This window comes from Myxine glutinosa, chromosome 2, assembly GCF_964187855.1.
Source record: "Myxine glutinosa chromosome 2, kmMyxGlut1.1, whole genome shotgun sequence".
Classification (NCBI taxonomy): Eukaryota; Metazoa; Chordata; class Myxini; order Myxiniformes; family Myxinidae; genus Myxine; species Myxine glutinosa.
In genome coordinates, this window is record NC_136262.1 from 4,939,160 (window position 1) to 4,966,897 (window position 27,738).

At 49.0% G+C, this 27,738-nt stretch overlaps 1 protein-coding gene across 1 annotated transcript in view; it reads right to left on the reverse strand.

Moving 5' to 3' along the window:
* Positions 1 to 462: 462 nt before the first annotated feature.
* Positions 463 to 27,738, reverse strand: part of LOC137422081 (ciliary neurotrophic factor receptor subunit alpha-like) — a 234,202-nt gene continuing 206,926 nt past the window's right edge. Inside the window, exons 10-13 of the mRNA XM_078772912.1 lie at positions 18,418 to 18,449; positions 18,217 to 18,259; positions 2,496 to 2,613; positions 463 to 897 (exon numbers count right to left, since the gene is read on the reverse strand). Of these exons, the coding sequence (XP_078629038.1) occupies positions 702 to 897; positions 2,496 to 2,613; positions 18,217 to 18,259; positions 18,418 to 18,449 (389 nt within the window). The 3' untranslated portion in view covers positions 463 to 701. The remainder of the gene's footprint in view (positions 898 to 2,495; positions 2,614 to 18,216; positions 18,260 to 18,417; positions 18,450 to 27,738) is intronic.

Consider the following 27,738-nt stretch of genomic DNA (forward strand, 5'->3'; position numbering starts at 1 on the left):
GTTGTGGTTGTGAAAGAAAACCAAATCCTCTTGCCCCCGGAGCGACCGCGTAATGACTTGTGCATCAAACGAAGAAATAACTCCATCTATTTGTGCATGTTGTTCCGCAATATCAAAATCCAAGACAATTCGGCCTCATTCACAATAAAATGTTCATTTTGATCTTTTTGTATAATTTTAAGCAGAGCAAGGCAGAGCAGAATGTTGTGCAATGTCTAGGAATTGAATAATGAGTATTCTCTTGTGTTCTGAAGTCGTGTTTTGTGAACACTGAAAATGTTTATGATGTTTAAAAATCCAAATCACAACCACATGTACAATTGAACCAACGGTGGGCCGCCTGTTATACATCCCTTTTGGGAAAACAAGGTATTCCCCTTCTGCATGTCTTCCAATCCTCCAGCACATCCCATCTTCCCCCCTCTTTATGACAACAAAGAATCACGATATCTGAAGCAGACATTGTCAGGACCAGGAAGGTTAATGTTTATCATTCATGAGGAATGTGACAGGTAAGAGCTTTGTATTACAGTGTAAGAAAATGATTCTCCAAAATGTATTTCTATTGTGGTATAATAGTAGATAAAGGCTACTTTGGCAAATTTGAAACCAACAGAAAGTCTTGGACAACACCATAACCGAAATGAAACTTTCTTATTCTTGCAGTGCCTTCGTTTCACGTTATGTACAACACATACGTGTCATCCTTCATTTCGAAACAAGAAGTACTCTGGGTTCATGTGGTCAATGTTGGATGGTTGTGTGAGTGAGTCCGCAGCTACGACTGAAGGCTCCGTAGGAAGCAGCTCCACATGAGAGACGTTTTCCTCATATGTTTTCAGTCTTTGCTGTGTTTGTCTGTCTCCACTCATCTGTCTGTGCTGGAGAGTGTGACGTCTGTTTGAACAAAACCAGGCAAAGACAGTCAGGTTTGTGTTTCCAAACAATTTGATTGTGATTAATAAAATTAAGCTCTCAGATTCACATGGTTGATTGATAGCTTTCAATCGACTGGTTCATTTCATGAATGTTTGAAAAACATTGTCTCTTCAGAGCCGTTCGTTAACACAGACCGATCTGACCCGAGATCTTAAATAGGCCTCCACTGATCCCGAAACAGTGTTTACAGTGTGTTCCGTGTTACTTTGCTAGGATTCCCCAAGTTTACTTGGATTCCTCAAGTTCACCCAAACAAAGCCAAAGCCAAGTTTCATGTTCCCTGTTACTTTGCTAAGATTCCCCAAGTTTACTTGGATTCCTCAAGGTTCACCCAAACAAAGCCAAAGCCAAGTTTCATGTTCCCTGTTACTTTGCTAAGATTCCCCAAGTTTACTTGGATTCCTCAAGGTTCACCCAAACAAAGCCAAAGCCAACTTTCACCACTGGTGGTGAAACGCATGCGAAAGGCAAAATGTGGGAAAAAGTTTCTTAAAATTCCAATGGTTTTCTTTTTTTAACAAAGATGAATATGGAAGATGAGGGTTGACTGGATGCTATAAATATGACGAAAGAAACCAAACTGTAGACAGGCACGAATAGGGATGATTGGACACGTAAACTTACAATGGAAGTAAAGCCAAACCTCTGATGGCGCCGATTACCAGACTCACACACAAAAAAAAGGGCAGGTGAGGGCCTGAGCAGGCAGGAAGTTGGTGGTATGCAGGTTGTTGGCGTATCGGGTGGGTGTGGTGAATGGCGACAAAGTGGAGGTGAGGAATTTGGAGGTGGTGTCCAAGTATCCAGCTCAGTCCTCCTTGTCTGGCCAATGAAGCAAACAAAATGGAGACACAAGAGAGATGTTTTTCTCTTGAAATCCAATGTCCAACTGGCGCCCGCAAGCATGGCTACAGCTCTCGTAAACTCTGGGAAGTGGGTCCTGTCATTGGACACCCAACAACGTCATTGGAACCTGTGGTCTTTGGTGTCACAATCTTCCGGGTTATCCACCCCCCCCCACCCCCCTGCAGGGAGGCCCCTATAAGAAGTATTTTGCCCCTCTCCAGCGCTCTGCAGCCAAACTCTCCACCATGGCTTGCACTTACTGGCCAAACAGTTCATGATGGTTCCTTTGAAATGCACGAAGCTCTTTCCATGTGACTTTTGCTCTCAAGTCCTCACCTGACCTCGTCTGATAACAGGAGGTTTTACACGATACAATCTTACTCCATGCTGCTCTATAAGGGACGTTCACTGCCTTATCAGTGTACCTATTACAAGATGACTTACTTACACACAAATAGCTAATACAAGAGTAATCTAACCGATGCGATCACATGGTCCATGCTATTCTTAATACAATCTAGCTATGGACCCCCTCCGACATCCCCTCCTCTTTCCATATAACAATATGTTCGGTGAGATATCCTGACATCTTTGGGATTTCTCTGCACACTGTCCTGTTTCATCAAACTAATGTCTTAACGAACTTTACATCATAGTGTGTCGAGCTTAGTCTTACGAAATGGAATCCAAAGGTTTTTTTTTAATCATACCTGAGTACAACTGTCAGGACGACCACACCAACCAGAAGTAAAAATACAATGATGCAAATAGCAACAAGCAGGAACACTTCTAAGATGGTTTTTGTGTCTCTTGACTTCCTGTTGTTATCTGCAGAAAATCATCCAATGAAGAATAGTGAGAGAGTGCGTGGAGAAGAGGGGGGCGAGGGTGACGTGGTTAAGTATTACATCATAACACTCTCTATAACTTGATGTTGAAGTGTGGTGCTGCGCACACAACTTACTTGCCAGAGAGGTAGGCCACAACGCGTTTGTTAAAACCAAAAGAGTCTTTATTTCGAAAGCTCGAACTGCAGCACTGAGCGGGCTCGAGCTTAGAGCCCGCATATATGTGCCGAGGCCACGCCTAGTCCCCGGGCGTGGCCGATCGGTCGAAGGGCGGGGCATGTACCATCGGTCCCCGCCTGGGCGCTCGCGCCACCCACTGGTGCGTGGAATTAGTACCCCTTGTGCCCGCCACACGCGCCCCCCCCCCCCCCAGAATTCCCGCGCACCTGAAGGGTGAGTTTGCGGGGAAGCCGGATGACCCGGCCAAAACACCCCCTGGCGATGGGTGCAGGGCTGGGGGGTAGCGGGCCGGCGGGGCTGGGGGGTGCCGGGGGTCCGACCGCCGGGGGGCGGCCTCGACGCAGAGGCAGAGCTGCTGGCGGGGGGTGGTCCAGATTGAGGTGGGCTGGCTTGAGGCGGTCCACGGAAATGCGATCCGGGGCACCGCCGATGTCGACCGTGAAAAATTTGACCCCGGTCTCCAGCACGCGGAAGGGCCCGTCGTACGGGGGCCGTAGCGGTGCCCGGTGGGCGTCGTGCCGGATGAACACGTACTTTGCCGTGCGAAGCTCTGGGGCGACGTGGGAAGGCGGGCAACCGTGGTGTGCCGTTGGCACCGGGTCGAACCTCCGGGCGGTCTCCTGAAGGGCGGAGCGCTGTTGCGCCGCAGACCAAGGAGCCGTGGAGTCGGGATAAATTCACCCGGTACCCACAGTGGTTGCCCGAAGACCAGCTCTGCCGAGGACGCGCGCAGGTCGTCCTTGGGCGCCGTCCTGAGGCCCAGCAGGACCCAGGGGAGCCTGTCGACCCAGCCGCTGTCGCGAAGGCTGGCCCGGAGCGTGGCCTTCATGGAGCGATGAAAGCGCTCGCACAGGCCATTGGCCTGGGGGTGGTAGGCCGTGGTAGGTGTAGCTTCACCCCGAGCCCTTGCGCCACCGCGGCCCAGAGCTTCGAGGTGAACTGGGGGCCGCGGTCGGACGAGATGTCCGAGGGGGCACCGAACCGGGCAACCCAAGTGGCGATAAAGGCTTGCGCCACCTCAGCCGCAGACGTCGCCGACAATGGGACGACCTCCGGCCACCGCGTGGTGCGGTCGACCATGGTGAGGAGGTGGGTGAACCCTCGCGAGGGGGGCATAGGTCCCACCAAGTCGACGTGCACGTGGTCGAACCGCCGCTCGGGCACCGTAAACGGGTCAACGGTGCCTGGGTGTGGCGGTGGACCTTTGCACGCTGGCACACGAGGCACGTCCTGGCCCAGTCACGGACGTCCTTCCTGAGGCCATGCCAGACGAACTTCGCCCCGACGAGTTTCTGGGATGCCTTCGCGCCAGGGTGGGACGGGCCATGGATGGCGTCGAACACTGGGCGCTGCCAGCCAGCGGGCACGATGAGGCGAGGCCGGCCGAGGGAGACGTCGCATAGTAGGGCCGTGCCCGCGGCATCGAACGGCACCTCGGTGACGCGGAGGCCCATGATGGCGGTCCGCAAGGCCTGGACGCCGGGGTCGGCGGTCTGGGCCTCCGCCATCCGGGCATAGTCGACCCCGAGGTGGACTGCATGCACGACGGACCAGGAAAGGCAATCCGCCACCGGGTTGTCCTTACCCGCCACGTGACGGATGTCCGTCGTGCACTCGGACATGACAGAGAGGTGGCGCTGCTGCCGTGCCGACCATGGCTCGGCGACCTTGGCCATCGTGAACACAAGGGGCTTGTGGTCAACGAAGGCCATGAACGGGTGGCCCTCCAGCAGGTGGCGGAAGTGTCGGACCGCCAGGTGGAGCCCGAGCAGCTCGCGGTCGAAGGTGCTGTACCGGCGTTTGTGCGGGCAAAGCTGCCGGCTAAAAAACGCCAGCGGTTGCCAAGCACAACGCACCCATTGCTCGTGCACCGCGCCCACCGCGTAGTCCGACGCGTCGGTGGTGAGGGCGATCGGTGCATAGGGCGACGGGTGCGCCAGCATGGTGGCGTCGGCCAGAGCCAGCTTTGCGCCCGCGAACGCCGCGGCAATCGGCTCCGACCATGCGATGTCACCTTTGCCCGGCTTGCCCCGAAGGGCCTCGTGCAAGGGGCGGAGGAGCCGGGCGATGTGGGGCACGAAGCGGTGGTAAAAGTTTACCATGCCCAGGAACTCCTGGAGCCCCTTTATCGTGCGGGGCCACGGGAAATCCCTGACCACCTCCACCTTGGCCGGTAAAGGGACGGCCCCGTGCTCGGTGATGCGGTGCCCCAAGAAGTCGATGGTGGCGACGCCGAAACGGCACTTAGCAGGGTTGATGATTAGGCCATGCAGGCCCCAGCATTCGAAAAGCATGCGGAGGTGGAGCAGGTGCTCCTCCCGGGACGCGCTCGCGACTAGGATGTCGTCCAGGTAGACAAACAGGAAAGGTAAGTCGCGCAAGACGCTATCCATAAGCCGCTGGAACGCCTGGGCCGCATTCTTCAACCCGAAGGGCATCCGTAGGAATTTGAAGAGGCCGAAAGGGGTGATGACGGCCGTCTTCGGGACGTCGTCCGGTTGGACGGGGACCTGATGGTAGCCCCGGATGAGGTCCACCTTAGAAAACACGGTCGTGTTGGCCAACCGGGCGGAAAAGTCCTGAATGTGTGGGACCGGGTAGCGGTTGGGGGTGGTGGCATTATTGAGCTGGCGGTAGTCCCCGCACGGCCGCCATCCCCTGCCGGGATTCAGCACAATGTGCAGCGGAGAAGCCCAAGCGCTGTTGGAGCACCGTGCGATCCCCAGCCGCTCTAGCATGGTGAAAGCCGCTTTCGCCACGGCGAGCTTCGTGGGCTCGAGCCGGCATGCCCAAGCATAGACCGGCGGCCCGACCGAGGGGATGTGGTGCTCCACCCCGTGTTTAACGGCCACCGCTGAGAAGGAGGGCCGCGTGAGGGTCGGGAAACTGGCGAGGAGGCGGGTAAAGTCGTCCGCTGCCGGGAGCGTGCAAACCAAACTCGCCGGGACGGAACCTTCCAGCAAGCCGCTCGGTGAGCCGCTCAGTGAGCCACTCAATGAGCTGCTCAGCGAACAAGCGAGCGAGCTAAAGGTTTCGGCCTGGACGAGCCATCTGCGCTTCAGGTCGACCAACAACCCATTCGCACATAGGAAGTCCGCACCAAGCAATGCCATTGGCACGCTGGCGGTCACGAACGACCATTGAAAGCGCTGCCCTCCGAACCGCAGGGAGAGGCAGCACTTCCCGAACGTGCGGATGGGTGTACCGTTGGCGGCTAGCAATGCGGGGCCCCGGCCTGCGGTTCGCTTGTCGGATGTGGAGGCGGGGATGACGCTTACTTGCGCTCCTGTATCGCAGAAGAAATGGCGCCCGGACAAGGTGTCCGTGATGAATAGGAGGCTGCCGGAATGGCCGACGCTCAGGGCCGCTAACGAGCAACGGCCCGGTCGTTTCCCGACTTGTCAAACAAGCATGGCGGGCAACACTTCTTAGCCTTGTGGCCGAACCTGGTGTGGAAATAGCACCAGGGTTGCGGCGGCGGCAGCCGCGGCAGCCGCAGTGGCCGTGGTGTTCTCGGCGGCAGTAGTGGTGGGTGGGGCACGGCAGCAGCCACGAGGGACGCTGTAGCCTCTGCCCTGGGATCCACGATGGCAGCACGGTAACTCGACCGCGTGTCGCAAGCCGCGAAGAAATTGTCGGCCTCTACGGCCAGGGCGTGGGGTTCCCCTATTTTGGAACCGGCCAGCGCGAGGCGTACCTGTAGAGGTAGCTGGCGTAGGAAAAGTGCCCGGAATAAGAAATCCGGGGCTTGGTCACCCAGCAGCGACAGCATAAAATCCATCGGCATGGATGGTCGTGTGTCGCCGAGTTCGGGAAGGTCCAGGAGGCGGTCGGCCCTTTCGATCTCCGTGAGGCCGAACGTGGCGATGAGGAGACGTTTGAGCGCCCCGTACTTGTAGTCGACCGGTGGGTGCCGCAGGATGGACACGACTCGGGCGGCAGTGCCGGGCCCGAGGGCGGTGACCACGTGGTAGTAACGGGTCTCGTCCACCGTTATGCCTCGAAGCTGAAATTGCGCTTCGGCCTGCACGAACCACACATCGGCCTGTGCTTCCCAAAACTCTAGGAGTTTTACTGCGACAGCGTTGGTGGCCATGGCGCGTTCGGTGGTCAGCGACGGCTGAACCAATCAGGGTCACCAGTGAAGTGTGGTGCTGCGCACACAACCTGCTTGCCAAAGAGGTAGGCCACAACGCGTTGGTTAAACCGAAAAGAGTCTTTATTTCGAAAGCTCGAACTGCACCACTGAGCGGGCTCGAGCTCAGAGCCCGCATATATGTGCCGAGGCCACGCCTAGTCCCCGGGCGTGGCCGATCGGTCGAAGGGCGGGGCATGTACCATCGGTCCCCGCCTGGGCGCTCGCGCCACCCACTGGTGCGCCGAATTATTACCCCTTGTGCCCGCCACAATATATAAATGACTCACTGTGTTAAACTGACAAACTGGGTAAAAGAAAACACCAAGAGCTTCACGAAACTTGGTGTTTAAAACTTAACTTTGAGTCGGCCTGTTTGTAGTTTGGGGTTTTCATTTGAACCAAGAGATCAACCAATGAAAGCCGAGTTAGTGAGACTAACCTCATTATAGTTTATGAAATAATGAATTGTGGTTCACAATTGACTCACGGTAATTACCCTACGCTCACGAAGCGAAATTCAGGGTAAAGCATTCGGGTTCGTACGTGTCTGCATTTCAGGAAAGTAAAGTGTGTGCCTTGTCTGCATTTTAAAAATTCATTTTCTCGGCAACTGTTGGTCCGATTGACATGAAATTTTCACCATAGGAGGGCCTCCTCCTGTAGAATAATTTAATGATAATTGTGAGGTCACAGGTCACGTGGTACGGGCGCCATCCTAGAAAAACCCAAAAACTTTGCACCTCTATATCTCAAAAAACGCTACACAGAAATAATTGAGACAGGACTCATTGCAAAGAACTCTCCATGTGGAATAACATATGTGAATGATGACGTCATAGGTTACGCCATTATGACGTCATAATTCGACAAGTAAAAAACTTTATCCAATCAGGATGAAATTTCTTGAGCATCTTCTTGGTATACATTGATGCAGAAATAAAATTAAAATGACGTCGTAGGTCACTAGGTTCGGCCGCCATATTGTTTTGAGTGAAAAGCCTGAAAAACCACTAAAATCCAATTTCCTCCAAAACGATTGAGGCCAAACTTTGCAGGCACAATCGCATACCCATGACGAACAAAAAGTCAGTGAGCATGATCTGTCACATGGTTTCAGAGTTATGAGTTATGACGTTTTTAAACATAAACTTTTAAAACCTAGCTCCTCCCTCATTTTTGATTCTCTCGAGGGGGAACTTCACAGCTGTGTTCAGCATATCAGTCTACTAAAATTACCTTTTGGAATTTGCGATAGGTCACGTGGTTTGGCAGATTTAAATAATTAAACGAAAATATTAAAAAATTTATAACTCTTCAACCGCTTCATTGATCGACATGAAACTTTATATTATAGTAGAGGTAATGAAATGTAACAAGTGTGCAAAATTCCAAGATGATTGGATGTACGGTCTGGAAGCTAGAAGTTGTTATTGCATGAAGAAGAAGAGTCTGCTAGAGTGGCATGGATTTAATTTTCACATTGCACATGACGAGCAGGCAAAGTACGGAGCGAACTCACGGGGTCATTTTGACCTCAAATACAATTCTGATTTCAGATTTATCAATCGCAGAGGTATATTAACACACAAGCAAAACAGATTTGGCGCAATTTTGACGATTTTTGACGAAAATATAACATTTGTGTCTGCATTTCAGTGAAGTAAAGTGTGTGCCATGTCAGCATTTTAAAAATTGAAACGTGTCTCATTGTAAATAACTCCATATGGGAAATAGGTGTTGTTAACGATGACATCATTGGTGCCATAATTATGATGTCATAATTCGACAGGGACAACGCTTCGTCTGATCAGTTTGAAATTTATTGAGCATAATCTGTGCAACAATTATTTGGAGAATATAAAATTATGATGTCATCGCTCACGTGGTCTGGCAGCCATATTGGATCAAAAAAAAAGAAATGTTCAAAAATAGAAGAGTTGGCTCACACCAAGTTAACTGCGCAGGGTAAGTATTCTATGAATACCATCTAGTTTATTAAGATACTCATTCACAATGACATGTTATATACATTTGATAGTACTTTTCATTAATTAGGTTTACTCTCCATGAAATGGAGAGGAAACCTATTATTACTTCTAGAGATTTTCTTCTTATTATTATTCTTCCGCCCTATTTTGCACCTCCGAAAATTTCATAATTAATGTTCTCAGCAACCGCTGGTCGGATTGACAGGAAATTTTCCTCAAATGGTCGTCTCGGCTGGTAGAATTTTATATTGCTAATTATGACGTCATAGGTCACGTGGTATGGGCGCCATCTTGTAAAACACATCCAAATTTGCCCCTCTGTATCTCCTAAACGGCTCAATGGAAAAATTTGAGGAATGGCTCATTCTAAAGAACTCTTCAATGGGAACAAAAGACATGTGTATCGAGTATATTAAAAATGCTAACGTTAAGAGGTTAGAATTCGTCAAACAAAAAATTTTCTCCCCCGAAAATGGGATTGTTTTCCCAGATGCTTATTTAAAAAACAACTCAGATTGCAAAAAATTTCGAAGTCATACGTCACATAGTTCGGTCGCCATCTTGTTTTTCGTGAAAAAAACACAAAAACCCCTTTTTCTCCGCAATGGCTGAACAGATCGAGCCCAACCTTAGCAAACGTATTCGCATACCCATGACAAACAAAAACGTCAGCGAGAACGATGTCATCCGACACATGGTTTCAGAGTTATGACGTTTTAAAGCTCAAACTAGAAATGGTATCACCTCCATAATTTGTGGAGATATCGAGTGGAAGCTTTACACAAATCTTCCTCATGGGGGGATGTTTCAATGTTACTTGAGACGTTTTGATAAGTCACATGGTTTGGCCGCAATAAATAATGGAAGTTAAATTTTAAAAAGCTTGTAACTCTTGAACCACTGCATAGATCGACTTGAATTTTTAAAGCAATGTAGCTCTCATCAAGCGGAACAAGTGTGCAAAATTTAAAGATGATTGGATGCACGTTCTCGAAGCTATAAGTCTTTATTGTTGAAAGAAGAAGAAACACACCGATTTGTCCTTCCAGAACGTGCTCACGATAACGCAATCTCCCGCGGTCATTTCAACCTCAAATGAAATTCCAATTGCAGATTTATCAATAGGTGAGGCATATTAACAAACGAATGAAACAGATTTGGTCAAATTCTGACTTTTTTAAACTCGATCGCATTTCACTGAAAGTTATGAGCTACTGAAGAAGAAGATGTCCTTCCCGGACATGATCACTATCACACGATCTCCCGCGGTCATTTCAACCTCAAATGAAATTCCAATTGCAGATTTGTCAATACAGTCCTGCAGCTAAGCTAAATATAGCATAACAATTGTGCATTTGTGAGGAAAGCACCAAATTTGGCACAGTAGTAGACTATCATATTATGAAAAGATCTGGATATTGGGCCATCTCAGATTCAGAGATATGATTTTTGCAAGATTTGCAGATTTTGCAAATTTTCAAGCTGAGATTGCAACGGCAGGGACGGCCGACTCCTTCCTGCGAGCTGCCCACGTCACCCGCACAAGAAGAGCTCATCAAATCACTGCAGCGGCACTGCACATCCTGCAACACCGTGCGTATGAACGCCACTGTATGACATATGCTGATGATGCAGAAGACCTGCCTGAGTTTGAAGACTCGTGTCACCAGAGAGGAGAAGACATTCCCAACTTTCAGTACTGGGCAACTGTGCTGGAACTAGAGATGTTGGTACTGGTCTACGTGCGTTCTCTGCGGCAGGCTTCATTCACGATGTACCTTGATGCCCTGATGGAACTGGTCCCACGGTTCCATGCCTTAGACCACACACACTATGCCAGGTGGGTCCCTGTTCACTTGAGGGACATGGTTGCACTCCCAATGAAGCACCCAGATGTAGCCAGAGAATTCAGGGCTGGCAACTTCACTGTACAGAAGACGAAGAAGGTGTTCTCTTCGATCCCAATCGAATCGAAATCTTGCAAAAATCAAATCTCTGAATCTGAGATGGCCCAATATCCAGATATTTTCATCATATGATAATTCCTCACAAAATTCCTCACTTTCCTCACAAAATGAACAATTGTTATGCTAAGTTGCCCCACTAATAGGTGAGGCACATTAACAAACGAATGAAACAGATTTGGTCAAATTCTGACTTTTTTTTAACTCGATCGCATTTCACACAAAGTTTTGGGCCACTAAAGAAGAAGAAGAATCGGTTGGCTTCTCAGATAAAATAAATAATTCTGTCTCTGCAATTTCAGGTTAATTTTCTTTTTAAATGGCTTTTTCTGCAATCAGTGCATAGATTGACATGTGTGGATGTGTGTGTGGGTGTGGGTTTGGGGGGGGGGGGGGAGGGATGTGTGTGTGTGTGTGTGGGGGGTGGGGGGGTTGGTGTGTGTGTGTGTGTGTGTGTGTGTTAGGGATGGGGGGTGGGGGTATGTGTGCGTGTGTTTGTGTGGGTGTGTGTGTGTGTGTGTGGTTGGGGGAGGGTGTGTATGTGTGTGGGGGTGGGGGGGGGGGGTCTGTGGATGTGTGTATGTGTGTGTGTGTGTTTGTGTGTGTATGCATGTGGGGATGTGTTTGTGTGTGTGGGGATGTGCATGTGTGCGGATGTGGGGATGTGCATGTGTGTGGATGTGTTTGTGGGTGTGTGTGTGGGGGGGGGGGGGATATGTGTGCATGTTGGGGTGGGGGGGGGGGGTGGGGTGTGCGTGTGGAGGAGGGGGGGTTGGATGTGTGTGTATGTGTGGGGGGAGGGGGGATGTGTGCATGTGTTTGTGTTAGGGGTGGGGGGATACGTGTGTGTGTGTGTGTGTGTGTTGGGGGTGGGGGTGGGGGGATGTGTGCATGTGTTTATGTGTGTGTATGTGGGTGGGGGGTAGGGGGAATGTGTGTGCGTGTGTGTGTGGGGGGGTGGGGGGTTGGTGTGTGTGTGTGTGTGTGTGTGTGTGTGTGTTAGGGGTGGGGGGGGGGGGGGGTGGGGGTATGTGTGCGTGTGTTTGGGTTTGTGTGTGTGTGTGTGTGTGTGTGTGTGTATGTGTGGATGTGCATGTGTGTGGATGTGTGTGGGTGTGTGTGTGGATGTGGGGATGTGCGTGTGTGTGGATGTGTGTGTGGGTGTGTGTAGGGGGGGGGGGGTGGATATTTGTGTATGTTGGGGGGTGGGGTGGTTGGGGTGTGTGTGTGGAGGAGGGGGGGTTGGATGTGTGTGTGTGTGTGTGTGTGTATGTGTGGAGGGGTGTGTGTGTGTGTATATGTGGAGGGGTGTGTGTGTGTGTGTGTGTGTGTGTGTGTGTTGGGGGTGGTGTGTGTGTGTGTGTGTGTGTGTGTGTGCGTGTGCGTGTCTGTGAATGAAAGAGAGGGATAGAATTGTGAGGGACAGAAATGAAAAAACGAGATGTGTGTGTGTGTGTGTGTGTGTGTGTGTGTGTGTGTGTGTGTGTGTGTGTGCGTGTTGGGGGTGGGGTGTGTGTGTGTGTGTGTTGGGGGTGGGGTGTGTGTGTGTGTAGGGGGGATGTGTGGGGGTGGATGGAAGTGTGTGTGCAGGCGGAGGGGGGGGGGGGCGGGAGTTGGTGTGTGTGTGTGTGTGTGTGTGTGTGTTTGGGGGCAGGGGTGTGGGTGGGGGTAGGGAGGATGTGTGTGTGTGTGTATGCGCGTGTGTGTGTGTGTATGTGTGTGTGTCGGGGTTGTATCCAAGGGGGTTGTGTCAAAGCATGTCCAATGAAAGTGGGGTTGTATCAAAAGTGGGGTTGTATCAAAAGTTGGGTTGTATCAAAAGTGGGGTTGTATCAAAAGTGGGGTTGTCTCAAAAGTGGGGTTGTATCAAAAGTGGGTGCGAGTAAACCGGTCATCACTGCCAGCAGTTTTAAAGTGGCAGTTCTCGTTCTTTTTAATTTGCATTTACAACAGTGGGTTCCCTGATACTTTCCCTGCAATTTGGATATATTTTGAGCCTTTTACCAAAAGGGTATATTATGTATGTGCACATATTATAACAAAAATGGCTGAAGGGGCAAAAGAGGCTTAATTAATTGGTAAGTGACCTCATAATGGTTAAAATAAGCCACCTTGTAGTTAACCAAATTAGTGATGATCGAGTGAGTAGATAGATCCTTGTCTTCCTGTTCGTCCCTCTGTGTTTTTCCTCTCCTTATACAGTGTATTCAGAAAGTATTCACACCCCTAGACTTTTCCCCATTTTGTTATATTGCAGCCTGAATTAAAAATTGATTAAACTGAGATTTTTTTTGTCACTGATCTTCACCTGATACCCCTTAATGTCAAAGTGGATTTTTTTTTCAATATACTTTTTCACAAAATAATTAACAATGAAAAGCTGAAATGTCTCGAGTCGATACGTTTTCAAACCCTTTGCTATGACACTTCAAATTGAGCTCAGGTGCATCTAATTTTCTTTGATCATCCTTGAAATGTCTCTACAACTTGTTTGGAGTCCACCTGTGCCCAATTCAAATTGATTAGACATGATTTATGTTCCTACGGAATTCCTACAAAAGAATACACATTTCGACATGAGGTCACACAGTTGACAGTGCATGTCAGAGCAGAAACTCTACCATGAAGTCCAAGGAACTGTCCGTAGAACTCCGTGATAGAATTGTGAGGACACATAGATCTGGGGAAGGGTATAAAACAGTTTCTCGTGTTGAAAGTTCACAAGAACAGAAAGAGCGTCGTAATCAATTTGGATTCAGACCAGGTCATTCTACTCTGGACATGTTGCTTCTGCTGTATCTACAATGGATGGAGGTCCTCAATGCCAAACAGGAAATCAGAGCTGTCTCCCTTGACATATCACGTGCCTTCGATAAGGTCTGGCACCCAGCTCTGCTCACCAAACTCTCCTCCTATGGTATCCATAAAAATCTCCACGCATGGCTTGCAGACTTCTCCTCTGGTCGTAGTCAACGTGTGGCCCTGAATGGATTTCTCTCATCACCCCTTCCTGTTCTGGCTGGAGTTCCCCAAGGTAGTGTTCTAGGCACTGTACTTTTTCTGGTCTTCATCAATGATCTCTCCGACTCTCTGGAAATTCCTCTCTATCTCTTTGCTGATGACTCCACTCTCTACCGCTCCATTCCTCATCCCTCAGATCGGCAGTCTGCAGCCTCCTCACTCTCTGCAGACCTGGACAAAATCAGACTGGTCAAACAAGTGGAACATGTCTTTCAATCCTGACAAATCTCAGACTCTCACTATGTCTCTCCGAAAAGACCGACGGGAAAACCCTCCCATCTACTTTCTCAACAATCCTCTCCAAGAAGTTCTGTCACTCAAGCTTTTGGGTCTCACTATCTGCCATGATCTTTCCTGGGAAAACCACATTTCAAATCTGGCCTCCAAAGCCAGGCGCCGACTGCGCATCCTCCGTCGTGCGAAGTCCTTCCTTGGCACACCTGAGCTCCTCACCACATACAAGGCTTTCATCCGCAGCTCAAGGGAATACTGTTCCCCCCTCTGGGCCGGTGCTCCTGCCTCACACCTAGCTCGGCTTCACGCTGTTGAAACCAAAGCTTTCAGAATCATTGGAATCTACTGCGATGAATCTAACTCCGAGGGCCTTTCACTCACTCACCGCAGGCAGGTTGGTGGTCTTTCTTTCTTCTATCGACTCCTCTCCAGCATTGCTCCCCCAGCTCTCTCTGGGCTCTGTCCCCCAAATATTCCTACAGGTCACCCAAGATCTGCCAGCAACCCTCTTATGGTTGAGCTGCCAAAATCTAGGCTCTCTGCTCACCTTCACTCCTTCATTACTCTTTTCTCCCGCCTCTGGAACAAACTCGCCCACTCCCTTCAATCCCATTCCTCCCTCCAGGTCTTTAAAACAGCTGTTCACCACCATCTCTTATCTTCCCCCATCCAAAACATTGATCTTTTCTACCCCCGCTAATTCACCCCAGATACACTTTTTTGAAATTCCAGCTTCTTTCCTGGAAGTCCTTGCAGTGTCCATATGTGTTATACCTCTAAAACCTCCCCCCAAGCCCTCTCCCTCCCACAGTTCTCCTGATGTCCCTGCTCTCAAATGTTGTGTTTGTGTCCTTCCCCCTCTCTCCCCATCTTGTCTACCGCTCCCCTTATTTTTGTGTTTTATGTGTCGGTTTGACTTTTGTGTGATTAATGTTAGCTCTTTCAGGAGCCTCGATCTTGTATACAAAAATAAATAAATAAATAAATTAGGAAATGGAAAGAATAGGGAACGAGGCAGACTCTTCCTAGAGCTGACCATCCGAACAAACTGAGCAGCCGGGCAAGAAGGTATTGGTCAGGGAGGTGACGAAGACCCCAATGACCACCCTGACAGAACTACAGAGTTCCTTGGCTGAGATGGGAGAACCTGCCGGAAGGACAACAGTGTCTGCAGCATTTCACAAATCTAGGCTTTATGGGAGAGCGGCCAGATGGAATCCACTCCTACACACTAAAAGGAGCGCAAATTTGATTAATACACCTGCATGAAGAAGTAAATGTATTTTATTTGCCAGATGTCGGGTGCCCCTACATATGAACCTTTCTAGAGCATTACTTGGTTCCTCCAAAGAACACAAGAGTAGTCCAGCATGCACACGAGATTTCTTCAATGTCCCTTCTATTATATTGTTCGACATTTTCTACAAGATATGGAATTTCCCTTCTTTTCTAGAGTTTGCCACATGGCACTTCCCATACAAACGGGGCTTTTCTATGCCCCTGTCATTTTCCCCCAGCATCTCCCTTCTTTTCTAAAGTTTGCCACGTGGCACATCCCATATAAAGGGGGCTTTTCTACGCCACTGGCATTTTCCCCAAGAATCTCCCTTCTTTTCTATAGTTTGCCACGTGGCACATCCCATATAAAGGGGGCTTTTCTATGCCCCTGGCATTTTCCCCAAGCATCTCCCTTCTTTTCTGTAGTTTGCCACATGGTACATCCCATACAAAGGGGGCTTTTCTATGCCCCTGGCATTTTCCCCAAGCATCTCCCTTCTTTTCTGTAGTTTGCCACATGGCACAACCCATACAAAGGGGGCTTTTCTATGCCCCTGGCATTTCCCCCAATAATCTCCCTTCTTTTCTGTAGTTTGCCACATGGTACATCCCATACTAAGGGGGCTTTTCTATGCCCCTGGCATTTTCCCCAAGCATCTCCCTTCTTTTCTGTAGTTTGCCACATGGCACAACCCATACAAAGGGGGCTTTTCTATGCCCCTGGCATTTCCCCCAATAATCTCCCTTCTTTTCTGTAGTTTGCCACATGGCACATCCCATACTAAGGGGGCTTTTCTATGCCCCTGGCATTTTCCCCAAGCATCTCCCTTATTTTCTGTAGTTTGCCACATCGCACATCCCATATAAAGGGGGCTTTTCTATGCCCCTGGCATTTTCCCCAAGCATCTCCCTTATTTTCTGTTGTTTGCCATGTGGCACATCCCATATAAAGGGGGCTTTTCTATGCCCCTGGCATTTTCCCCAAGAATCTACCTTCTTTTCTGTAGTTTGCCACATGGCACATCCCATAAAAAGGGGGCTTTTCTATGTCCCTGGCATTTTCCCCAAGCATCTCCCTTCTTTTCTGTAGTTTGCCACATGGCACATCCCATATAAAGGGGGCTTTTCTATGCCCCTGGCATTTTCCCCAAGCATCTCCTTTCTTTTCTGTAGTTTGCCACGTGGCACATCCCATATAAAGGGGGCTTTTCTACGCCCCTGGCATTTCCCCCAAGAATCTCCCTTCTTTTCTGTAGTTTGCCACATGGCACATCCCATATAAAGGGGGCTTTTCTATGCCCCTGGCATTTTCCCCAAGCATCTCCCTTCTTTTCTGTAGTTTGCCACATGGCACATCCCATATAAAGGGGGCTTTTCTATGCCCCTGGCATTTTCCCCCAGCATCTCCCTTCTTTTCTGTAGTTTGCCACGTGACACATCCCATATAAAGGGGGCTTTTCTATGCCCCTGGCATTTTCCCCAAGTATCTCCCTTCTTTTCTGTAGTTTACCACATGGCACATCCCATATAAAGGGGGCTTTTCTATGCCCCTGGCATTTTCCCCAAGTATCTCCCTTCTTTTCTGTAGTTTGCCACGTGGCACATCCCATATAAAGGGGGCTTTTCTATGCCCCTGGCATTTTCCCCAAGTATCTCCCTTCTTTTCTGTAGTTTACCACATGGCACATCCCATATAAAGGGGGCTTTTCTATGCCCCTGGCATTTTCCCCAAGTATCTCCCTTCTTTTCTGTAGTTTGCCACGTGGCACATCCCATATAAAGGGGGCTTTTATACGCCCCTGGCATTTTCCCCAAGTATCTCCCTTCTTTTCTGTAGTTTACCACATGGCACATCCCATATAAAGGGGGCTTTTCTATGCCCCTGGCATTTTCCCCAAGTATCTCCCTTCTTTTCTGTAGTTTACCACATGGCACATCCCATATAAAGGGGGCTTTTCTATGCCCCTGGCATTTTCCCCAAGTATCTCCCTTCTTTTCTGTAGTTTACCACATGGCACATCCCATATAAAGGGGGCTTTTCTATGCCCCTGGCATTTTCCCCAAGTATCTCCCTTCTTTTCTGTAGTTTGCCACGTGGCACATCCCATATAAAGGGGGCTTTTATACGCCCCTGGCATTTTCCCCAAGTATCTCCCTTCTTTTCTGTAGTTTGCCACGTGGCACATCCCATATAAAGGGAGCTTTTCTATGCCCCTGGCATTTTCCCCAAGTATCTCCCTTCTTTTCTGTAGTTTGCCACGTGGCACATCCCATATAAAGGGGGCTTTTCTATGCCCCTGGCATTTTCCCAAAGCATCTCCCTTCTTTTATGTAGTTTGCCACATGGCACATCCCATATAAAGGGGGCTTTTCTATGCCCCTGGCATTTTCACCAAGCATCTCCCTTCTTTTCTGTAGTTTGCCACATGGCACATCCCATATAAAGGGGGCTTTTCTATGCCCCTGGCATTTTCCCCAAGAATCTCCCTTCTTTTCTGTAGTTTGCCACATGGCACATCCCATATAAAGGGGGCTTTTCTATGCCCCTGGCATTTTTTCCCAAGATACATTTTAAATACGAACAAAATGCATTTGTTCATCGTATAAGACTTCATTCAAGACAATATAAAATACTTGAAAAAGTGGGGAAAATATTCAACCAAGATGGGATTCGAACCCACGATCCCCAGCTTGGAGGTCTGATGCCTTATCCATGAGGCCATTAACCCAGCACATTAGATTTGCCTCCAATATTCTGCTCGTACTCATTTTCAAGATACCTGTTGTTCCTGTCGTGGAATATTCTGCGTGTGTCTTGGTCTCCTGTTAAAGATAAACATCACCAAAATGTAACATGTAAAATGTTGGACATATGTCAATAGTGCCAAGTGTTAAATGATCAAAGATGAAGTGAGACCAAAGTTTTGTTTGAAGGACTCATGTTTACATCAAATGTACATATACAATAGTTATAAACTCACCAACATTCCTGTCGGGGTCACTGTGACAAACTCTGGAAGGAAGTAGAAAAATAAAATGAGAAAAAATATTCTTTAAATTATCATCCTGCACAATCCTACAACTAGGCCTTTGGAGAAAATAGTGGTGAAGCTTCTCTGTGTGTCTCCATTAATGATGAGGGTGGTTTTTGTTTGTTTTTTCATGGAATTTTGCCCACCACAATATATATATTTTAAATGGGATTTTTCCCGCGACAAAGCCAGAAGACCACTCGAGGTGGGGGCTACACAAAGAAAACAAAAGCAGAACAACCAGCCCCTTGCACTGAAACAAAAGAAATGTAAAAACTTGTCTCTTCACAGAACAAAAAGAGCTGGGAGGGGTTAAACTAGTCTGCTTCGAGACGACAGGGCCTCTACCCCCATTCTTGGCAGATTGCCGACCAAGGCGAACGAGTTCCACCCACCAGGAGCCAGCTTGGTTTTAAGGCGCCAGACACCCACCTTTCACACCTCCGCATTTCGTTAAAAACAGGGGTCGGCACGAGAAGCCATGCGGTAGGAGTTTCATTAGGAGAGGCTATCTGAGGCACAGACAATATGGGATATTTTATGGATGAGGAGTTTCTCAGTTCTCCGCCATCATCCCGGTCATTCCCTGTGTTATATTTAGCAACAACAAGGCAGACATTGTGTGCTGACATTGCAGATACTTTCTATATAAATACTGCATTCAGAAAATCATGATATTACAACACACATGTGGACGGTGTTCCCATGTGGACACACACACATCATGATGTACATATCGGATGGACACGTCCCATGTACGGTGATACTTTGTCTGCCATTTACTGACATCCGACAATTGAGGCGAAAGTTCACTAATGGTTCCCAATGTGCTTATCCTAGCTCCACGTGGTACAGGTAGAGGCCTACTCGGCAGGCCAGAAACTTTAGGCTCACCTCAGATTTTGACCTTCAACCCCCCTTTGTCATTAAACATAAGCATCAAACTTGTGCACGTCCGCCTCAATCCATTAGGATCATTTTGCTAATTATTCTCTGGAATGATCGAAATCCAAAGGCATGGCAAAACAAAAACCTTCATTTGTGAACTTTGACCCTTGTGGAATGGCGAACATCACTTTAACCATAAACACCTCACCGCATCACTATCATGGCTGCTTTAAACACCTTTGTACCACATTCCATCTCTATCGACTCAAATACAAGGGAATGGCAAAGCAGACTGGGACATTTCAGTGTCTCACCTTTGACCCCCTTAACATTGGAATGGGGGTCAACATCGAAAAAGGGTCTCGGTTTGTAATACAAAAATAATAATAACTAGAACGACCACTTTAAAACTGCTGGCAGTGATGACCGGTTTACTCGCATCCACTTTTGATACAACCCCACTTTTGATACAACCCCACTTTTGATACAACCCCACTTTTGATACAACCCCACTTTCATTGGACTTGCTTTGACACAACCCCCTTGGATACAATCCCAACACACACACACACACACACACACACACACACACACACACACACACACACACACACACACACACACACACACACACACCCTGCACCCACCCACACACAAACACCCCCACATCCCTCCCCCTCCACACTCACATACCCCCCTTTACACAAACGCACATCCCCCCCCAAGCCACATCCCCCCACACACACATCCTCACACACACACACCCCCACACACACACACACCCACACACACACATCCCCCCTTCACACAAACACACACACACACCCCCCCCCTCCACACTCACATCCCCCCCTCCACACTCAAATCCCCCCCCCCCTCGACACTCACATCCCCCCCTCCACACTCACATCCCCCCCTCCACACACACACACACACACACACACACACACACACATCCCCACCCCCTGCCCCCCCACACACACATCCACACACACGAACATTCCCAAATACACACACACACAAATCCAACCGCTCCACACTCACATCCCCCCCTCCACACACACACACACACACATACACACACACACACACACACACACACATCCACACACACACACACACACACACACACACACAAACACACATTCCCCCTACCCCTCCCCCCCCCCACATAAACACACACACACACACACACACACACACACGCACACACACACACACACACACACACACACACACACACACACACACAGCCCCACACATTACAACAACCCCGCTTTCACATTATTATTATTTTTCTCCATCAATTTATCACGAGATGATGCTCAAAAAATTTCATCCTGATCGATGAAGTTTTGTACTTGTCGAATTATGACGTCATAATGGAGGCACATATGACATAATTCACAAGGCTTATTCTCCATGCATAGTTCTTTGCAATGAGATATGTCTCAATCTTTTCTACTCAGCGCTTTTGGAGATAGAGAGATGTAAAAAATTTCGGTTTTCCCAAGATGGCAGCCATACCATGTGACCTGTGATGTCATAATTACCCTCAAAAGATTATTCATGCCCAGGCACACCTATGGTGAAAATTTCACGTCAATCCGTGCAATGATTGCAGAAAAAGCGATTTTTAAAAGAAAATAAACGTGAAATTGCAGAGCCAGAATTATTTATTTTATCTGAGAAGCCAAGCACGGTTTCTTCTTCTTCAGCTTCTCACAACTCTGTGTCAAATGCGATCGAGTTAAAAAAAAGTCAGAATTTGACCAAATCTGTTTTATTCGTTTGTTAAAATACCTCAGCTATTGAAAAATCTTAAATTAGAATTTTATTTGAGGTTAAAATGACCGCGAGAGATCGTGTCCAACGATGCCTTCAGTCTGTACATGTGATAAATAATTAAATCCGCACACTCGAAGCCTTTTCTTCTTCACGCAATAACAACTTCTAGCCTCCAGACCGTACTTACAATCATCTTGAAATTTTGCACACTTGTTACTCTTCATGACTTCTACTATAGTTTGAAGTTTCACGTCGATCAATAAAGCGATTCAAGAGATATCCATTAAAAAAATTTTTTTCGTTGAATTAACGATATCTGCCAAACCACGTGACCTATCTCAAATTCCAAAATGATATTTTAGTTGACTGACATGCTGAACAGATCTGTGAAGTTTCCCCCCGATTAGATCAAAAATGAGGAAGGAGCTAGGTTTTAAAGGTTCATGCTTAAAAATGCCATAACTCTGAAACCATGTGATGCATGACGTCATGCTCGCTGACTTTTTTGTTCGACATGGGTAGGCGATTCTGCCTGCAAAGTTTGGCCTCGATCTGTTCAGCCGTTGCAGAGAAAAAGGGGTTTTCGTGTTTTCATTAAAACAATATGGTGGCCCAACCACATGACTTGTGACGTCATAATTAACATTAAAATATTTTACAGACCGAGTCCCTCCTATGGTGAAACTTTTATCTCAATCGGTCCTATTATTGCACAGAAAATGGTTTTTAAAGGAAATTAAAACTTAAAATGGCAATGGCACTGAGTGGCATAGCCTGGTAGGATAAAATGGTGCGTTTCTTCTTCTTTCAACAATAAAAACTTATAGCTTCGAGACCGTACATCCAATCATTTTGAAATTGTGCACACTTGTTCCGCTTGATGAGAGCGACATTGCATTAAAAATTCAAGTCGATCAATGCCGTGGTTCAAGAGTTAGAAGCTTTTTAGGATTTTACTTTCATTATTTATTGCGGCCAAACCATACGACTTATCAAAACGTCTCAAGTAACGTTGAAACAGCCCCCCATGAGGAACATTTGTGTGAAGTTTCCACTCGATATCTTCACAAATTATGGAGAAGATAGCATTTTAAGGTTATGCTTAAAAACGTCATAACTCTGAAACCATGTGACGCATCACGTCATGATCACTGACTTTTTTGTTCGACATGGGTAGGCGATTCTGCCTGCAAAGTTTGGCCTCGATCTGTTCAGCCGTTGCAGAGAAAAAGGGGTTTTCGTGTTTTTCACGAAAAACAATATGGCGGCCGAACCATGTGACGTATGACTTCGAAATCTTTTTCATTCTGAGTTTTTTTAAACTAAGCATCGGGAGAAAAAAATCTCATTTTCGGGGGAGAAAAATTGTGTTTGACGAATTCTAACCTCTTAACGTTAGCATTTTAAATATACTCAATACACATGTTTTTTGTTCCCATTGCAGAGTTCGTTAGAATGAGCCATTCCTCAAATTTTTCCATTGAGCCGTTTCGGAGATACAGAGGGGAAAAGTTGAAGGTGTTTTACAAGATGGCGCCCATACCACGTAACCTATGACGTCATAATTAGCAATAAAAAATCCTGCTGGCCCAGCCGATCATTTGTTGAAAAATTCCTGTCAATCCCACCAGCGGTTGCTGAGAAACTTAATTATGAAGTTTTCAGAGGTGCAAAAATAGGGTGGAAGAATAATAAGAAAAACTCCAGCAGTAATAAAAGGTTACTCTCCATTTAATGGAGAGTAAACCTAATAATGCCAATAATAACTCGACCTGCGAGCACTGATGTTGGTTTCCAAGTAGTGCAAATCTTCCACCCACATGAAGCTCCATTCATACGTTTTCTGGGAAAATGGAGGCCAAATCCATCGTCCGAAAGATTAAATACCCATCGCAATCCTCACCAAAACTTAAACAGAGGACCAGTCACTGATATTATACACTTCGATGAGGGTCAATTTTTGAGGTCATTTTACATCAGGGACATCGGGTCATTTATAGGCCTATATTCATTGAAATGTGAAATATGAAACCTCAATCATCGATCCACATACCATAGTAAATACATACCATCATCATCGATCCACATACCATAGCAAACATATCCCATCATCATCGATCCACATACTATAGTAAATACATTCCATCATCATCGATCCACATACCATAGTAAATACATACCATCATCATCGATCCACATACCAATGTAAATACATACCATCCACATACCATCATCGATCCACATACCACAGTAAATCCATACTATCCACATACCATCATCATTCCACATACCATAGCAAATACATACCATCATCATCGATCCACATACCATAGTAAATCCATACCATCATCATCGATCCACATACCATCCACATACTATCATCGATCCACATATCATCGTAAATACATACATAATCATCGATCCACATACCATCGTAAATACATACCATCATCATCGATCCACATACCATAGTAAATCCATACCATCATCATCGATCCACATACCATCGTAAATACATACCATCATCATTGATCCACATGCCATCGTAAATACATACCATCATCATCGATCCACATACCATCGTAAATACATACCATCATCATCGATCCACATACCATCGTAAACACATACCATCATCATCAATCCACATACCACAGTAAATACATACCATCATCATCGATCCACGTACCATAGTAAATACATACCATCATCATCGATCCACATACCATCGTAAATACATACCAACATCATCGATCCACATACCATCCACATATCATCATCAATCCACATACCACAGTAAATACATACCATCATCATCGATCCACATACCATAGTAAAGACATACCATCATCATCGATCCACATACCAATGTAAATACATACCATCCACATACCATCATCGATCCACATACCACAGTAAATCCATACTATCCACATGCCATCATCATTCCACATACCATAGCAAATACATACCATCATCATCGATCCACATACCATCGTAAATCCATACCATCATCATCGATCCACATACCATCGTAAATACATACAACCATCATCGATCCACATATCAAATGAGACACATTCCATTATGTTATCCGATTTAGGGAGGGTCAAACTAAGAGCTGTTTTACCTCCGAAACAACGACCACCCAGGTGTGTCAGGTTTATCACACAGAATGCGTGAGTGTTCACAACAAATGTGTGTTCACTACAAATGAGTGTTCACTACAAATGAGTGTTCACTACAAATGAGTGTTCACTACAAATGAGTGTTCACTACAAATGAGTGTTCATGACACATGTGTGTACACTACAAATGTGTGTTCACTACAAATGAGTGTTCACTACTAATGTGTGTTCACTACAAATGTGTGTTCACTACAAATGTGTGTTCACTACAAATGAGTGTTCACTACAAATGAGTGTTCACTACAAATGAGTGTTCACTACAAATATGTGTTCACTACAAATGTGTGTTCACTGCAAATGAGTGTTCACTACAAATGAGTGTTCACCACAAATGTGTCTTCACTACAAATGTGTCTTCACTACAAATGTGTCTTCACTACAAATGTCTTCACTACAAATGTCTTCACTACAAATGTCTTCACTACAAATGTGTCTTCACTACAAATGTGTCTTCACTGCAGTCTATTTTTGAGGATAAAGCAAACTCGAAAAACATTTTCCATAAAAGAGTAATTATGTCTCTTCTATTGGAATTGAGTGTCGTTGAAGCTGAAGGGAAAGGTGTATGCTGCATGTGTGAGAAGTGTTATGATTTATGGGAGCGAGACGTGGGTAATGAACGTAGAGCAGCAACAAAGGTTGGAAAGGGTGGAAATGCGAATGGTTCGGTGGATGTGCGGAGTATCGTTGAGAGAGAGGAAGACAAATGATGAATTGCGAATGATGATGGGAATAGAGCCTGTTGTAGTGCGGTGCTATGCGCACGACTTGTCTTGCCAATAAAGGAAGCAACAACGTACGTAACCAAAAGCGTCTTTATTCGAAGGATCAAACTATAGCACTGCCGTGCTCGGGGCTGTGAGCCCCGTGTATATCCCGAGGCCACGCCTACCCCTCGGGCGTGGCCGACACCCTCTTGGTGCGCAGAATGATGTCATCGCGCCAGTGAGCCATCGTGTCCGCCACACGCGCCCCCCCAGAATTCCCGCGCACCTGAAGGGTCAGTTTGCGGGGCAAACGGATGATCCGGCCGAAGCGCCCTCTGGCGGCTGGCGGCGTCTGGGATGCCGGGATGCCACCGGCTGCCCCTGGGATGGGTGCGGGGCCAGGGGTTGGGCGGTGCCGGGGGTCCGCCCGCCAGGGGGCGGCCCTGACGCGGGGGCTGAGCCACTGGCGGGGGGTGGTCCACGTCGAGGTGGGCCGGTTTGAGGCGGTCCACGGAAACGCGGTCAGGAGTACCGCCGATGTCCAGGGTGAAGTGCTTCGCCCCGGTCTCCAGCACGCGGAAGGGCCCGTCGTACGGGGGCCGCAGCGGTGTCCGGTGGGCGTCGCGTCGGACGAACACGCACTCCGCATTGCGAAGCTCCGGGGCGACGTGCGTTGGCGGGCGCCCGTGGTGCGCCGTCAGCACCGGGGCGAACCTCTGGGCGGTCTCCTGCAGCGCGTAGCGCTGCTGCGCCGTGGCCCATGGTGCCGTGGAGTCGGGGAGGAACTCGCCCGGCACCCGCAGCGGTTGTCCGAAGACCAACTCCGCCGCGGATGCACGCACGTCGTCCTTGGGCACCGTCCGGAGGCCCAGCAGGACCCAGGGGGAGCCTGTCGACCCAGCCGCCGTCGCGGAGGGTGGCCCGGAGCGCGGCCTTTAAGGAGCGGTGGAAATGCTTGCACAGGCCGTTGGCCTGGGGGTGATAGGCCGTGGTACGGTGCAGCTGGACACTGAGCCTCCGCGCGACCGACCCCCAGAGCTCTGAGGTGAACTGGGGGCCGTGGTCGGACGAGATGTCCAAGAGGGCGCCGAACCAGGCAACCCAGGTGGCGATGAACGCCTGCGTGATGTCCGCCACCGTCGTCGCCGTCAAAGGCACGGCCTCCGGCCACCGGGTGGTGCGGTCAACCATGGTGAGGACGTGGGTGAAACCCCGCGAGGGGGGCAGAGGTCCCACCAAGTCCAGGGAACGTGGTCGAACCGACGTTCGGGCACCGTAAACGGGGCCAACGGGGCCTGGGTGTGGCGATGCACCTTCGCGCGCTGGCACGCGAGGCACGTCCTGGTCCAATCGCGGACGACCTTCCGGAGGCCATGCCAGATGAACTTGTCGGCGACCAGCCTCTGGGAGGACTTCGCGCCCGGGTGGGACAGGCCGTGGATGGCGTCAAAAACCCGGTGCTGCCAGCCCGTGGGCACGATGGGGCGAGGCCGCCCGAGGGAGACGTCGCACAAGAGGGCCGTGCCCGCGCCGTCGAACGGCACCTCGGTGACGCGGAGGCCCGTGACGGTGGTCCGCAAGGCCTGGACGTCGGGGTCGGTGGTCTGGTCCGCCGCCATCCGGGCATAGTCGATGCCAAGGTGGACCGCGTGGGCGACGGACCGGGAAAGGCAATCCGCCACCGGGTTGTCCTTCCCCGCGACGTGCCGGATGTCCGTTGTGTACTCGGACATGGCCGAGAGGTGACGCTGCTGCCGGGCCAACCATGCCTCGGCGACCTTGGCCATCGCGAAGACCAGGGGCTTGTGGTCGACGAAGGCCGTAAACAAACGGCCCTCGAGCAGATGGCGAAAGTGCCTGACCGCCAGGTGGAGCCCGAGCAACTCGCGGTCGAAAGTACTGTACCGGCGTTCGTGCGGGCGAAGCTGCCGGCTGAAAAACGCCAGCGGTTGCCAAGCTCCACGCACCCATTGCTCGTGCACCGCTCCCACCGCATAGTCCGACGCGTCGGTGGTGAGGGCGATCGGTGCATTGGGCGCCGGGTGCGCGAGCATGGTGGTGTTAACTAAGGCGAGCTTCACGCCCGCGAACGCCACGTCCATCTGCTCGGTCCAAACAACGTCACCTTTGCCCGGCTTCCCCCGGAGGGCCTCGTGCAGGGGGCGCAGGAGCTGGGCGATGCGGGGCAGGAACCGATGGTAAAAGTTCACCATGCCCAGGAACTCCTGGAGCCCCCTGATCGTGCAGGGGCGCGGAAACCCCTTGACCGCCTCCACCCTTTGCTGGTAAGGGGATGGCCCCGTGCCTGGTGACGCAGTGCCCCAAAAAGTCGATCTCGGCGACGCCGAACCGGCACTTGGCGGGGTTCACGATCAGGCCATGCTGGCGCAGGCGTTCGAGGAGCGCGCGGAGATGGCGGAGGTGCTCTTCACGGGACGCGCTTGCGACGAGGATGTCGTCCAGGTAGACATAGACGAAATCCAGGTCACGCAAGACGCTGTCCATCAGACGTTGGAACGCCTGAGCCGCATTCTTCAAACCGAAGGGCATCCAAAGGAACTCAAAGAGGCCGAATGGCGTAATGACGGCCGTCTTCGGGATGTCCTCCGGCCTGACGGGGACCTGGTGGTAGCCGCGTATGAGGTCCACCTTAGAGAAGCAGGACATTTTCGCCAACCGGGTGGAAAAGTCTTGGATGT